The following is a 14850-nucleotide window of genomic DNA, read 5'->3' on the forward strand; positions in this document are numbered from 1 at the left end:
CCCTTCAAAAAACCTTAAGAGGGTTTTGGGAGATCAGGTCGACTTTCCGAAACATCTGAATCTTTTTACAGCACTCGATTCTTTTCCTGGGCCAGCTGTGGAGGGGAGGAGGGAGAGGCGAGAGTAAGAGAGGGAGGGAGGGGAGAGAGAAAAAGAGGGAGAGGGAGAGAGGGAGGGAGAGGGAGGGAGGGAGAGAGAGAGAGAGAGAGAGAGAGAGAGAGAGAGAGAGAGAGAGAGAGAGAGAGAGAGACCAGGAGGGAGGAGGGAGAGGAGCGAGCAGGCCCGCCCGGAGCGCACAGCCTCCTCGCTTCTCCAAACTCCGGGCCGGGGCGCGCGGTGGCGTCCTCGCGCTCTCGCTCGCGCCCCCGCCCGCCGCCCGCGCTCGCCAGGCATGAACGCTGAGACCTGCGTCTCTTACAGCGAGTCGCCGGCCGCGGCCATGGACGCCTACTACAGCCCGGTGTCGCAGAGTCGGGAGGGCTCTTCGCCGTTCAGGGCATACCCCGGCGGCGATAAGTTCGGTGCCACTTTCCTGTCCGCCGCCGCCAAAGGGCAGGGATTCGGGGACGCCAAGAGCCGGGCTCGCTACAGCGCGGGGCAGCCGGACCTGGTGGCGCCCCTGGAGAGTGGCGCCGGGGCGCGAGGCTCCTTTAACAAGTTCCAGCCCCAGCCACCCGCGCCGCCGCCGCCGCCGCCGCAGGCACAGCCGCAGCCCCAGCCGCCGGCGCAGCAACCGCACCTCTACTTGCAACGAGGCGCCTGCAAGACGCCCCCGGACGGCAGCCTCAAGCTCCAAGAAGGCAGCGGTGGCCACAACGCGGCCTTGCAGGTCCCCTGCTATGGTGAGTGCACGTGCGGGTCCCTCGAGGCTGGGGACCCCAGGGCCCGCGGCTTCGGCGCCCTCGAAACCTATCAGGCTTGCGGGAGGCAGGAGTTGTTGGGCTGTGGAGGTGCGGGGCGAGCAGCGGGCGACTCCCGGTAGAGAAATGGGGATCCGCTGCCCCCAAGGGACCCAGAGCTCCGTCTTGCCCTTTCATCTCTACCGTCGCCAAGGCCAAGGAGCGTTTGAGCTGTTAAACCCGACTTGGAGTTTGTTTCACCCCCTCTTTGCTGTTTCCCCAACCACTCGCTTTGCGCTGCCTTCGGGCCGGCTCTGACGCGGCCGTTCCGCACCGGCTCCGGGCGTGCGGCGGGAAACAGTGGCGGCTCCGCGCTCGGGCGCAGGGATCCCGGCGGCCAAGGCCTCGCTCCCCGCCGGCCTGGAGGCTCCTCTGGCGGCGCCACAGGTGGGAGCGTCGCAGGTGCGGAGCGCAGTCGTCGGAGCGCCCGCCCGGGATGCCGTGGAACAGGGACGCCACACGGATTCGGGTCCAGAGTCGCCTGGGGCCGCGGAAGACCCGAGTCCAGTGGCCACCCGAGCGCGGCTCGCCGCCGGGAGGTGGACCGGCCAGGGTTCCGGAGCGTTTCTCTCGAGGCCAGCCGAGGAACAATGGTTTAGGGGTGACCGCAGGGAGGCAGGAAGCCGAAGATCTGGAGGGGGCTTGGTGCTGGTGGGAAGAGTTTCTTGGTACTGACTTAGGCCCACAGGGGACCGAGGCCTGAATGACCTCCAGGCCCCTGGAACGCAGGCCTGGGCTCCCAGAGCTCAGCGGCCGAAGTGGAGAAGAGGGCCTCTCTCAAGGGCGGCCTGAGCCAGAGCAGCGAGGAGCCTAAGCCCTGTTTTCCACAGACTGGAAATTGGTGAGCCCCGAGCTGGGAGCGAGGGAAACGGAGAGGGGAGGGGAAGTCTTCTCTGGACTAGGAACGGTAGGTACACAGTCTCCCCCTGAGGCCTTCAGGCAGGCCCTAGAGATGGGCCGGTGCTGACAGGGCAGTGGCTTTGGCTGAGCGGATCCAGGCCAGATGGAGAGGCACCAGGCCTGGGACAGAAGTGGGACATGGTGGAGGCCTTGGCAGTGGAATAGCCTTAGGAAGGCAGCCCATGGCAAGCACTTTCTTGCACTCAAACACGCTCTCCCTCAGGCTCCGCATTAGTTCATTAGGCGGTTGTTGACGCGCACAAAAATTCCCACAATCATACCCCTGTCTACACTTGCATTCTACACACACACACACACACACACAACCTCTTCCTCATGAGCCAGCGTGGTCACACATCAGATACACTCACTCATGTGGCCTCGCACATAGTCACACACTCCCAAACCCATAGGGCAGGGCTGAGAGCAGATGTAGAAGGATCCGGTGGCTTTTCCCCACTTCCTCCACCTTCCTGTTGGAACGAGATCAGGCATTCAGATCACAGCCGCTCTCGGCTCACACAGGTGCTCCTTCCACTCTCAGCAGCCGGCTTTCCGCCCTGTCCCCATGCGCTGGCCTGCCTCCTGGCCTCACCCAGGGCCCTCCTCACCCATGACAGTTGGGACTGTTAAGTGAGAGCAAGTCACAAACTGGGGGCCCCATGGAGGTGCATTGCGCAACCCCAGGAGACTCCCGTGCTTTCTCTTCCACGGCACCGGGTTTTCGTGGTTTAAAGAAATTCGCCGGTGAGGCTGCTGAAGAGGCTTCCACTTTAGGCAAAGAGAGATCCCACGTGGCTTCCACGTTCTTCTTTAGAAGATGCCTTCAGGTCCAGGGAAAAGGGATAAGGGCTGGCCCCCTCCGAGCACCCCCTCTGAGCCCCACTGGGCCTTCACCAGCCAGCTTGGCCCGTTCTCTACTTGCATTTGCCACTGGGGCTGCCCACAGTGTGACCTGAGAGCAAGTAACTCCCCCACACCCCAGTCCTCACCTGCATCTCGGGGAGATAATAGGAAGGCCTTATTGGGTGGTAAATCTCCCCTGCGGAGAGAGGCGAGAGCGGAGTCTAGTCCACCCTCTTCCACATTTCCATCATGGGGGTCGGAGGGGGGGGAGACTCTGTGCCATTGAGAACCTCTAAGCACCCAATTCTGAGGACAGGACGGGCGCCTGCCCCCGCTGTGGGCAAAGCCATAAGCTGAAGGTTGGGACGCAAGGCAGCCTGGAATCCAGACAGGGCCCACTCCCTGGCTGCCCGAGGTGGAGGCACATCTCAGGGCAAAGCCACAAACAGCCAGCTGCTCTTTCCTCCTCGCAGCACCGCGTTTCCCTGCCGGAGGAGCTCTCCGGTCCTCGCACAAAGGCGATGGGCACGTTAGGTACAAGATCAGGAACCGCAGGCACCAAGAGGTGAGGCTCTGCCCTTTCCAGGGGCGGCCGGGACAAGAGCCTCTGGGGTAGACTCTCTAGACCGCCAGCAAGGAGGGGAGCGGAGGCATGTGCTGACAGCTGTCCTCTCCCTCGCTTGTCAGGCTGTGTGTTCAAAAGGGGAGAAATGAGGTTCGAGGAAAAAGCCTCGGGATGTTCGGGGGAGCTTGGGGAAAGTGGGGGCAGACAGAGCCCGGCGCTGATGCTTGGCTGGCCTCGGTCCTGACCTCAGGTAGCTTCCACCTCGCAACCTCCTCCCCAGCTCTGTGGGTCGGAGCGGAAGCCAGTGACTACACCGAGCTGAGCTCGAGACGAGGCTCCCAAGTTGCCTCCGGGACCCCAAGTTTCCCTGGGAGCCACTCCCTGAGATCAAGGGGTCCTCCGCCTGGGGGTGGGGGCCGCCGTCTGGACTGGGGGGAGGGCGGGGGGCGCACGGCAGGGCAGCCGCCTGGGTCGCCGCCGACAGCGTCGCGGGATTTTCTCCGAGTCGCCAGAAGTGGAGGTGAGAAACCCTCGCCCTCTCTACCCCGAACCCGGCCTCGGTTTTCCCATCAGCACTAAAAGGGCGACGGCTCCAGGAGAGGGCAGTCCCCTGCAGCGCGTTCACCAATAGCCCACCGGGGTCTGGCCGGCTGCGGTACCGACCTCCCGGGCTCTGGGCGCCGGGCTCCTGGGTCTCCGGGCTCTGGGTCAGCACTTGGACCTTCCGAAGTCCCTGCCTATCCTTGGCCCGTTTTTTGAGCGCCTGGGCCCCAGGAGACTCGCCAGGTTGGAGACTGGACATTTCTCAGCGGCACAAACAGCCCCCTCGCCGCCGGGGTGGGGGCTCAGGAACCTGGCCCTCAACCCCAGGGCCAAATCCCCGAGCCGCCCCAGGCGCACCAGGCCCGGGACTCTTCTGGGAGCAGCCCCGCTTCCTCTGTCTTTCGCTTTCGATTCGGTGCACGCAGGTTTTCGTTGCTCGCGGATTGCTACCCCCCCATCCACCGGCGAGGGCAGCGCTGTCCGCGCTGAGGTCCCGCCCGCCCGCCCGAGGCCGCTGGGGCGCCCCTGAGGGCCGGCCCTGATTTGTGGAATGAGAGGCACTTTTTAAACGCTCAGGATATTTATTTCCCCACACAGACACAATCACACACCACAAAAGGGTCAACTGTGCCCCAATCGGGTGCTATTTGAATTTAGTCAAAGAACCAGCGCGGGGGTTTTGAATGGGACCCGAGAGACGTGGGGAAGCCGAGATGCTGGCGGAAGCAGTGAGCTCCTGGGCCGGTGGTGTGGGGTGGTCGAGGGGACGCTGGAGCCTGGGAAGCCGTGGCAAAGCCCACCCCGTCAATTTTGGAGGAGAGGGAGCGAAGGAAGATGCTTTTAATTTTTTCGTTTTATAATTTCGATAGCCGCCAGCCTGCTCCGACAATCCCGCTTAAACACAGACCTTCGTAAACAGAAAAACAGAAGGCCTGCATTAAGGAACGAGTATTATTTTAAATCGATCGATTTGAACAAAAGTTTTCTTTCTTACGAATAGCTGACACGCAGTGCAGTCCAGTGGGAAGGTGGAAGAACCGCGTGTGTGTACAGTGGTGTAAGGACCGCCTGGGTCCTGCCACCCCTGTGTGTGTTGTGTATATACACACACGCGGAAACTTCGGGGGGGAATTTTTGGTAAGTTGCTCTAAGAAAATTGCAGCAGAGACCTCGGTGAGCTGGGGACCACGCCTGTGCCAGTCGGTGGTGGCGTTTCCTTCGGGAGGATGGCTTTGTATGCCCCGCAAATGCGGGGCCCCGACGCCGCTCAGGGCAGCAACCTCGCCGCCTCCGCCCCGCCGCAGTCGTCACCGCTGCCGCGCGATGCGGAGATGCCCAAACCCGGAGCGGTGCGCGCCGCGGCCGGCCCGGAGCGGTGGTAGGAAACCAAGTTAAAATGCCACACATGCAATCCAGCCGGAGACCCCCGAGGACTTTCGTTTTGGAGAGAGGCCGGGCGCACTTTTCCAGGGGACCTACCTCTCGTTACCTTGGCCTCAGCCGGTTTCTCTCTTCCCGCAGCTCTGCGCGGGGAAGGGCTTTGTTTGGGTGGCACATGGAAACATTGAAATTCGTTTGCAATGGAAATATTGCGATCTTCCGCAGACACGGGAGTGAGGGGAGGTTGGACTCCCGCGTGTTGGGCTTCTCCGCCGACCCCTGGACCAGGAGCTGGAGGCAGCAAACGGGGAAAGAAGGGGGAAGCTGCCGGAAGCGCCCGCCGCACCGCGGGCACGAAGCGGGGACGCTGAGTGGTGCGCCTTTCTCTGCGAGCAGGGGGAGCTGGGGGAGAAAGCTTGGCAGGAGATGTTTCCTTCACTCGGAGCTTCATCGTCCTCAGCTCCCACGACCCCCAGGGACCTTGGCCCAGGCCCTGATTTGGGGACAGTGAGATCCCAGTCTGGGTCTGGGCCCGCCGGCCAGGCGCCACCTGCCCACGTATTTCCCTCCCGCAACAGCTACGGGGTGGGCGGGCGGGGGAGGGGGGAACACGCCAGGGACTCGCTAAGGTGACAGGGGAGACTGCAGACTCGGAAACCAAGACAGTGAGGCCCCGGCTACATGGCGGAGTGACATCGCCCAAGCGATGCATTAAAAATGAAAGCCACCCTTGGTCTTGGTCACGGGCCCTGGGCGCCACACTCCATTGGCTGGTTTGCCCGGACAGTGAGAAGAGGCCCCTTCCAGAAGGAGCCCTTTGGCAGAAAGAGGAGGCGCCTCTCTCTAGTCAACAACCCCCCCCCACCCCCACTCTAGCCACAGGCTGGTGCCTGGCGGAGTTACCGATGCCCCCAGGGGCCTGCCCTCCAGAGGTGCAGCCCTGTACCTTCTCCTCTGGTCTACAGGTGTGCCAATGAGCGACACCCCCACTGCATGCAAGATGCTCCTTCCTCCCCCAGTACAGGGGTGCGGGTGGCCTGGGAGCAGCAAACACCGAGCTGCTGGGGAGCTGGTATCCCCAGAAAGGCTGAGTCGGTGGTGCAGCAGAAGCCCCGGGTGCATCCAGGGTGCTGTCTCCGGGCCACCGGGCACACCAGACCCGTGCCCACCACTGTCCCCAGTGGTTCTGTCTCCTTAGCAAAGACCCGCTTCTCTACCCCATCCCACCCCAGACTGCCAGCACCTAGGAGGAGGAGGAGGAGGAGGAGGAGGAGGAGGAGGAGGAGGAGGAGGGAGAAGCTCCCTGGAGAGAAGAGTCAGGCAAAGTGGAGACTCAGAGGAGGGAAAGGCTGGGGGGCGCGGGGGTGGGGGGCGATGCGGGGCAGCAGGCAGGTTCCAATTCTGGCTCCTGAGGCAGTTGCAGGGGGTGGGGGGTCACTGTGGTGCCCATGCATCTGAAATGACTTTTAGGAGAGGAGGGTGACTGGGAGATACTGGTATGGGGGTGGGGGTGAAAGAGGCACCATCGTCCTTCAAGTACCAGCCTTTCCCTGTGACCCCTGCTTGTACTTGGGACCTCCAGATAGAGGCTGCTGGGCGCTGGTGGGAAGCCCGTGCGTGCTTCATGGGATTCGGAAAGCAGATGGCGGTGGAGCGGATTCTCCTTCCAAACGGGGCCGCAGATCATGGGCGTCCACGCCAGGCACCCAGGTGGGGGCACAGCGGCTGGCCCTCAGCACGCTCATCTCGGTGACGGAGAAGATGGAGAGGCTGTGGAAGGTTCGGTCCCACACCAAGGTCCAGCCTGACTCCAGCGCCGGCAGGGCGGTCAGCCCTGGGACAGGGGGCAGGCGGTCTCCGGACAGGGGGCAGGCGGGCTGCATGGCCTTGGGAAGTCCCTCCTCTCCCGTCCTGGGTCTGGATTGTAGCGGGGTGAAATGTTGGAGCTTGGACAAGTTTCGAAGACCCTTGAGGGGTGTCTGTGCTGGTACCAGTTTGGCCCCGCCTTCTCCGCGTTTCCCTGCCCTTCCCACCCGTACACACACACTTTTGTCCAGGAGAAATGGGACAGCGTGGACAGAAGAGGCTTCCCAGGAGGCAGCGATGGGCCCTGGGGGCTCCCTAGGGTGTGCTAAAGGCACAGGGACCAAGTGGGCTGCAGTCTTGGGGGGCCACAGTGGTATACAGACTCTAGGCTCCAGGCTGGGGCTTAAACGTGGAGGGGGGAGCTATGGGGTGTCTTCATGCTCACAAGTGGCCAGGCTCAAGCCTAGACTCTGGAGTTCCTGGCCCCTCCAGGCCATTCAAGTGCTGTCTCCCTCATTTTCCCTGCGCTGCACCCACTGAGCACCTACGCGCAGACCTGGTCCTGGGAGGACAAGCCGAGCACCTGCCTGCTACCCTCTGGCTCCCGTCCTTCCGGGGGCATATGTTTGGGCATAGGAAGTGTGTACGGACTGGAAGGGGGACTGAAGAATTGTGTCTCGTTCAGAGTGTGGCTGGAGCATGGGTAGGGCCACCTGTGAGCATATCCCAGCACCTTTGTCATGAGTAGAGGCCAAGTGGGTGTTTGAGTGTACTGATCTGTGTGCACTCCTGTGTGACAGAAGGGCACGATCCCCAGTGTACATGAGCCTCGTGTGCCCGAGGGCACGCACCTACGTACAATGCCAGGGAAACAGTACTAAGTGCCTGTGCATCACTGCCTGTGGCCTTCCCTGCCCCGGGTTGGGGCTCCTCCTGGAGGCAGACTCATCCAGTGGCAGGCAAAGTCTCGCTGTGGCCCATGGGGTGGCACCCAGTCCCCAGCATCTTCCCGGGGCCTCCACAGGGTCCCCCCAACCCACCCACACTGCAGTGAGGCCTCCCCTTGACCCCCAGCTCTTGAGTATACCCTGTGCTCCTATGTGGCTCACTCTGGAGAGAAACCATCGTCTGCACCATCTTTTTGCATGTTGCAGATCCCATTTAGCAGGAGGAAGGACTTGGGAAAGATCTGCTCAGGCTCACCCACTTCCTTCATTGTAACCCCTCTACATCGCACACTCTCTGTGCACCAAATACAGTAGATGCTTGTTCCCTCCCTCTTCAGAAATAGGGCAACTCCACCACAAATTCCTGGAGATTGTAATGGCAACAGGAGAGCACCCATGGAGTCCCTGTGGGGTTGCAGGTACTCATCCTACCCGTGACCAGGCAGGGCTGGGACCACGGCTCTCTGCCTGGCTCCCTGGGCCAGGATTTCTTTCCTAAGTGGTGGAAACCATGAGGGCTTGTGCCTGGGGGGTTAACTGAGGCCACATGACTGACCTCCTCCTCTCTCAGTTGATCATATGCCAGCCCCGGAGCCTCAGTGGCGTCCAGGAGCCCTGGTACTGCCCACCCACACACAGTGGGTCCTGGTGTCAGGTGGGGGTGTCCCACCTAGTGTTGGAAGAGGCCCCAGACGTCTATTGGCCCAGATGTCCTGTTTCCCAGAGGAGGGGACTGAAGTGCCTGATTCCACTCACTCGTTGCTCACCAAACTTAGCCCGTCACTGTGCCAGGCCTTGTGGGGGATTCCGAGAAGCGCTGGACACAGCCTTGCCTTCAGGTCCGGGGTGGGGCACAGGATAGTAACTTGGCGGTTCCAGTGCATCAGGCTGGAATGGGGAGTCCTGGCTCAGGCTGGCCGAGGAGGGCAGCTTGGGTGTGTAGTGGTGGGAAGGGCTGTCTGCGGGGTGTGTAGCTCCTTAGAAGTCCCCCCGCCCCCCAGGTGGGCATCACCTTGCCCAGGAAGGGGCGGTCTCAGAGAAGTTGAAGGAAGCTGGGAGTCGCCACAGGCCCACTGGATCTTTTCTGGTAGCTGAAAAGCTCTTGCTGCTTCTCTCCTCGCCGCCCCCCCCCCCCCCCCAATGCCTTCTTTGGAGATCAAGAGACCTGACTTCAAGTCCTAGCTTTTCCATGGAAATAGCCATGTGTCTTTGGAACAATCCCCTTATTTCTCTGATTTCACTCCCTATTTTTTCATTTGTAAAATGGGGCTGTTTGGGCCTGTCCTATGAGGAAGGGGAGTGAGGGGTGTTGGTGCAGAGAGGTACGGTGCCTGCAGGATCTTCACCGAATAGGGGACTGAAGTGTCTGATTTTATGAGAGCGGAGGTCAGTCAGGTGGCCTCAGTTAACCCCCTCAGGTGCATCCTGCAAGGTCAAGTTCTTTGCGGGGGAGGACGAAGGGCCCACCCCCTCTAATCCCCTCCCCTCTGAAGCTGTCAATCTGTTCTCAGTATACATAGTCTGTCTCTACTTCGTTTACTTGGTTCATTAGCTTCCACATATGAGTGAACTAAAAACATTTCCATCCTCTCTTCCTTTCTCCTTCCTTTGAATCAAGGCCTGGGGTGAGAACCTGACATCTCCTCTCCCCGAGCCCCTGAAGAGCTCTGTTCCCCTTTCTGTCCCTATGAATTTTCCCGCTCCAGGTATCTCATAGACGTGGGATCCTGCCAGCCATACTTGTCCTTTTGTGTCCGGCCATTTGTACATCTTCTTTGGAGAAAAGTCTACTCAAGTTCTTTGCCCATTTTTGGATGGGGTTGTTTGGTTGTGGTGGTGGTGGTGGTGGTTGAGTGGTAGGAGTTCTATTCTGGGTATTAATCCCTTATCAGATATGTGATTTGCAAATATTTCCACTCGTTCTGTGGGTTGTCTTTTAACTCTCCAGATGGTGTCCTTTAAATGCAAAACGTTTTTAAATTTGATGAATTCCAATTCATTCGTTTTCATTTAGTTTCCCGTGCTTTCTGTGTTATATCCAAGAAATCATTGCTCACTCCAGCATCATGAAGAAGTTCCCTCGGTTTTCTTCTAAGAGTTTTATAGTTGTGCCTCTAAAGTTGAGGTCTTTGACCCATTTTGAGTTCATTTTTGCCTATAGTATAAGATAAGGGTCCAACATCATTCTTTTGCATGTGGATATTTGCTTTCCCCAGAACCATTTGTTGAAAAGACTGCCCTTTCTCCAGTGAATGACTTTCGTCAAAAACCAATTGGCCGTATATTTGAGAGCTTATTTCTAGGCTCTCTGTTCCGTCCCATCGGTCTACCTGTCTGTCCTTGCATGCCTTCTTAGGTAAAGTCCAGAATCCCAGAAAATGGGGAACCTCGTAAGTCAACCTGTCCACCCCCCACCACCACCTCCAGGCCAGTGACTGACAGGTCAAAGAGATTCAGCTCGGGGACACACTTATTTCCCAGGAACGGGGCTGGTGAGAAGGGGTGGAGGACAGACCCCCAGGCCTCTGGCTGGGCCCCCAGCCGGTTCAGAGCCTCCATGGACATCAGCTGACCCTCCTGTGAGAACTTGCTTCTGGGGGAAATTCTCAGGTGCTCTTAGGGCCTACACACCTGACAAGCCCACATTTGGGACCCATTCCCTTAGGTAAGATGACCCCAGAGCCCCCCTCTGTGGAGCTGGAGGAGCTCCAGGAGGGAAGGCCTCTGTCCATGCCTCCCCCCACTCCAGCATGTTGCCCTGTGAATATAGTCGCCCCCTCTTATCCATGGAGTGTACACTCCAAGACCCCCAGCGGATGCCTGAAACTACAGATAGTACTGAACCCTACATACACTATGTTTTGTCCTGTGCATACACACCTATGATGAAGCTTATAAATTAGGCACAGTAAAAGATTAACAACAATAATAAAATAGAACAATAATAACAATATACTGCAATAAAAGTTCTGTGAATGGCTTGGGGGCCATTGTTAAGTAAAATGAGGGTCACAGCACAAGATTTTATCACACTGCTCAGAAGGGCGCACCATTTAAAACGTATGAATTATTTCTGGAATTTTCCATTAAATATTTTTGGGCCTCTGCTGCCCACGGGTAACTGGAAGTGTGGAAAGAGGGGCCGTGGATAAAGGGGCTGGTGATAGAGGACTGCTTGAGCCTGTCGCCCAGCGGGTGCCCAAAGGCAAGCTTCAGGCACAATTTCTAGTATTCCTAGAATCTTCTAGAAACTTCATTCTTTCCCCAGTTGGGCTGGAAGGCTGCCTAAGACTTCAGGTGCCTTTGGTTTGGGGAGGCTGGTGTAGCCGGGACCTGGAAACAGATTTCCGCTTGTGCACTTGGCAAACTGGTTGGACTTTTCCCCTTAGTTTCCTGACCTCCAAAGTGGGGGTAAGAATACCCACCTTTCAGGAATATTGTGAGGATGAATAAGGGGACGTGGGCAAGGAGCTTGGGACAGTTCCTAAAACACATCAACGCTGGCCGTCACTGTCGAGGGGATTTTGCGGGAACTCCGACTGTGTCGGTCTGGTCAAAACTGTAACAGACTGTTATCGCTGACCTCAATGCATAAAATTGGAAAATTATTACTTGAGCTACACTGTGTGGTTAACAAAATCTTTTCAAATATGGATGAGTGATGAAAGGAACGAGGCTGGCTCTCTGCCTCGCACGAGGGCAGGAGGGATCCACGTCCGGGGAGGAGCACCCCCAGTCCCCTCAGATCCTACAGCGCCCCCCCTGCCCCCGCCCCACTCCACCTTGTACCCAGGCAGGGTGAGTGAATGTCTGTTCTTCGTGTTCATCTGGCCTCCACCTTCAGACCAGAAGGCCCCAGGGCGAGGCTTGTGCTGTGTTCATCTCTGCGTGGGCACAGCTGGGCACAGAGACTAACTATAATAACAGATAGCAGCTAAGGGCACCTTCTCTGGGCCGCAGCGTGGCCCCCTGTGATTAGGGAACATCTGTTCAGTGTCGCCCAGGGGCCAGGCCTGGACTGGGATCTCTCACTGAAACCTTTTGGGGGAGGTGTTAGCAGCCCCGATTCACAGACAAAGAAGGCGGAGAGCCACCCAGGGCCACTGTCCCCGCTGTGAACTCAGCTCAGGCCCCCTAGCCAAAGTCTGGGCCTTTTCCTCCCCACGCCTCTGCCCGGGGGCTGATGCCCGCTGCCTGGGTGGCCTCACGCCTGTGCCCATCAGACAGGACCAAGCACACGAGAAACTCCGTAAACTGTGGCCTGGAGCGCACCTGGGAGGGGTTGTCGGTGCACAGCACACCGCCTCCCACCACCGCTGACCTGGCCACGCATCCCGATGGCCCGGGCCCCACCTCCCCCTCCTTCCAGAGCCGTCCTCAGAACCAGCCCAGGGCTGCTCCCACGCGTGGGAGGAACCGACAAACCCCTCCCCAAACTTCTGATCACGGACCACATGGAATGGCCTCCTGGTCAGCTCAGCATCAGCGTCTGGACCCACGTGGAGAAGCATTGCCTGAGCCCCCATGGCCCTGAGCCACTGAGGTCTGTTTTTGGAACGGCCGCTCGCTGCTGTCCCTCCCCACCCCCCAATCTCAGGTGCATGAAGGAGGCGCAGGACGCTCCCACGGAGAAACTGGTCCTTAACACTTAACACGTTCGCGCGCCCACCTCAGAAAGTGGCCCAGGTGTCGCCGGGAATGTACGTGGGAGCCAGGTTTCTGTAAGTCGTTCACAGCTGACCTGAGCTCGGTCCGCTGGCCCCTGAGCCCCCCGGTGCTCAATGCAGCGATTAAAACGACAGTGTCCATTGCGTGGTTGTGCCTTCGAGTTGCCACCTCCATCAGTCAAGGTATGTTTATGTGAGGGTCTTCCTTAAAAATAAACCAGAAGTTGGTGGGGTTTTTTTGATCTTTGTTGTTGAAAGTATTACACAGGTCCTCCTTTTCCCCCCATTAACCTCTCCCAGCCCGCTCCCATCTCCTCCCCGCCCTCCCCCGCAGGCCCTCCCCACCCCATGGTCTGTGTCCATGGGTTATGCATATATGCAGACAAGTTCACTGGTTGATCTCTTCCCACCCACCCTCCCCTGCCTCCCCTCTGAGGGTCAACAGTCTGTTCATGCTTCCGTGTCTCTGGATCTATTTTTGCTCATCAGTTTATTTGGTTCGTTAGATTAAACAGGACGTTTTTAAAAAATACGGAACAAAAGTGAACATCTGATTTTCACAGCGGTGACAAATGCGTCACCCCCTCTAGTCTTCGTTGCGTCGATGTGCAATGGGCCCTGATTGTCCCGGGGCGCCTCTGGACAGACGCCTGTAAGTGTCCACGGCAGCTGGACTGGATGGGAATCTGAGCTGAGGAGAGAGCACCTGGGGAAGGAGGCACGCGTGGGATGAGACGGTTACAGGTCGAGTGATTTTGCTCAGCTCTTACAGCTACTCTGGCCTAACTTGCCCCCAAATAATAACTATTAACACATCACAGCCAATTCCCATTGGGAGACGCAGTCCTGAGGGGCCGTGTGAGCACTGGGGGGTTGTGGGGGTGTCTCCATATCCTGCCTGTAAGGTGTGGGGTGGTGCTGAGCTCTGGGACTTATTGTGGGGGTGAAGGGAGGCTCTCTTTGCCCCTCTGAGTGGACCCGTGTGGGTCAGCTCCCCTTCCCCTGCCAGGTGCCAGAATCTCCTGCAGGGACTGGAGGCAGGGCTGGGGGATGGGGCCTGGACCGGGCCTGGAAGGTGGGAGCTGGGAAACCTCCAGTGTCTGAGAGGAGAGCAGCTAAGGGCAGTTCGAGTCCCTTAGACTAAGATCACAATGCCCCACCCCAGTACATATCAGGAAGTGATATTCAACTTTAGCCATCAAGGGGGCTTCTCATGGTGACCCTAAAGCTCAGTGTAGCCCTCTGCGATGGAAATCACTGTTGCGGCTCAATCGTATCTCCCAGGGACCCCACGAAGCCAATCTGTGCTCCTCCCTCCTCCCGAGAGCCCAGCTCTGGAAGAAAGACACCTCATCGCTGCCCTGAGAGGTGACAGGCACCACACTGGGCTTGTAGCTGGACCGCTGGGCTTCGGTCGCAGCTCTGCCCCCTCCTAACTGTGATCTCAGGCAAGTTGTTAAACTAGTCTGACCTCAGTTTCTTCCTCTGCAAAATGGGCAACAACACTGACCTCCTGGGCATCTGGGGAGGATCAGACACAGAAGTGGATGGCTCAGCACCGCTCAGACACAAGGGATTATGTTATTGTTGTTTCTATTATTGTCAGCAGCCCTGGTGGGAGGCCCGGAAGGCTTCTCACTAGGTCATTTATGACCAATTTTGGGAGTTGGGCGTGTCCTGTTTTACCAAAAATGGAACATGCCTTGCCAAGACCTCTCTGGTTTTCAGCATTCCGTGCAAGGCCATGCATTGCTGAAACTTCTCCCTACCTTTCCCACCAGGACTGCCCGCTCCTCCCTGTGGACCTGCTGTGCCAAGGATGCTCTGGCCCATCGGGCCTGGTAATAACCCTTGACTTGTCTGTCCCCCTCCATGAGGCCATGACTCAGGGGAGGCCCTGGGGAGGTGTTCAGTGAATGAACAAGCAGGTGACCCAAGGATTTGATAAATGAAATCTAGACATAACATGTGGGAGAAGACAGGGAAAAAGAATTCAGGGCATAAGCTGGGGGTGGAGGGGACCTAGGACTGGATGGAGCAGGCCGTGCGGGCTGCAGGCAGGACAGAGGACCTAAGGAACACTGGCTAGTGGACTTTCTTTCCCTTTCCTCCCCCCAATTTCTTAAAAATATTTTTTATTGATTTCAGAGAGGAAAGGAAGGGAGAGATCATTGATTGGCTGCCTCCTGCACGCCCCCTCCTGGGGATGGAGCCCGCAACCCGGCATGTGCCCTGACCGGGAATTGAACCCTGACCTCCTGGTTCATAGGTCGATGCTCAACCCCTGAGCCCTGCTG

General features: G+C 58.5%; 1 protein-coding gene across 1 annotated transcript in view; it reads left to right on the top strand.

Annotated features, from left to right (window-relative positions):
- The first annotated feature begins 391 nt into the window (after positions 1-391).
- Positions 392-14850, top strand: part of ALX4 (ALX homeobox 4) — a 32670-nt gene continuing 18211 nt past the window's right edge. Inside the window, exon 1 of the mRNA XM_008146782.3 lies at positions 392-842. Within this exon, the coding sequence (XP_008145004.2) occupies positions 392-842 (451 nt within the window). The remainder of the gene's footprint in view (positions 843-14850) is intronic.

The sequence above is a fragment of the Eptesicus fuscus genome, chromosome 13 (genome assembly GCF_027574615.1).
Source record: "Eptesicus fuscus isolate TK198812 chromosome 13, DD_ASM_mEF_20220401, whole genome shotgun sequence".
NCBI classification, from domain to species: domain Eukaryota; kingdom Metazoa; phylum Chordata; class Mammalia; order Chiroptera; family Vespertilionidae; genus Eptesicus; species Eptesicus fuscus.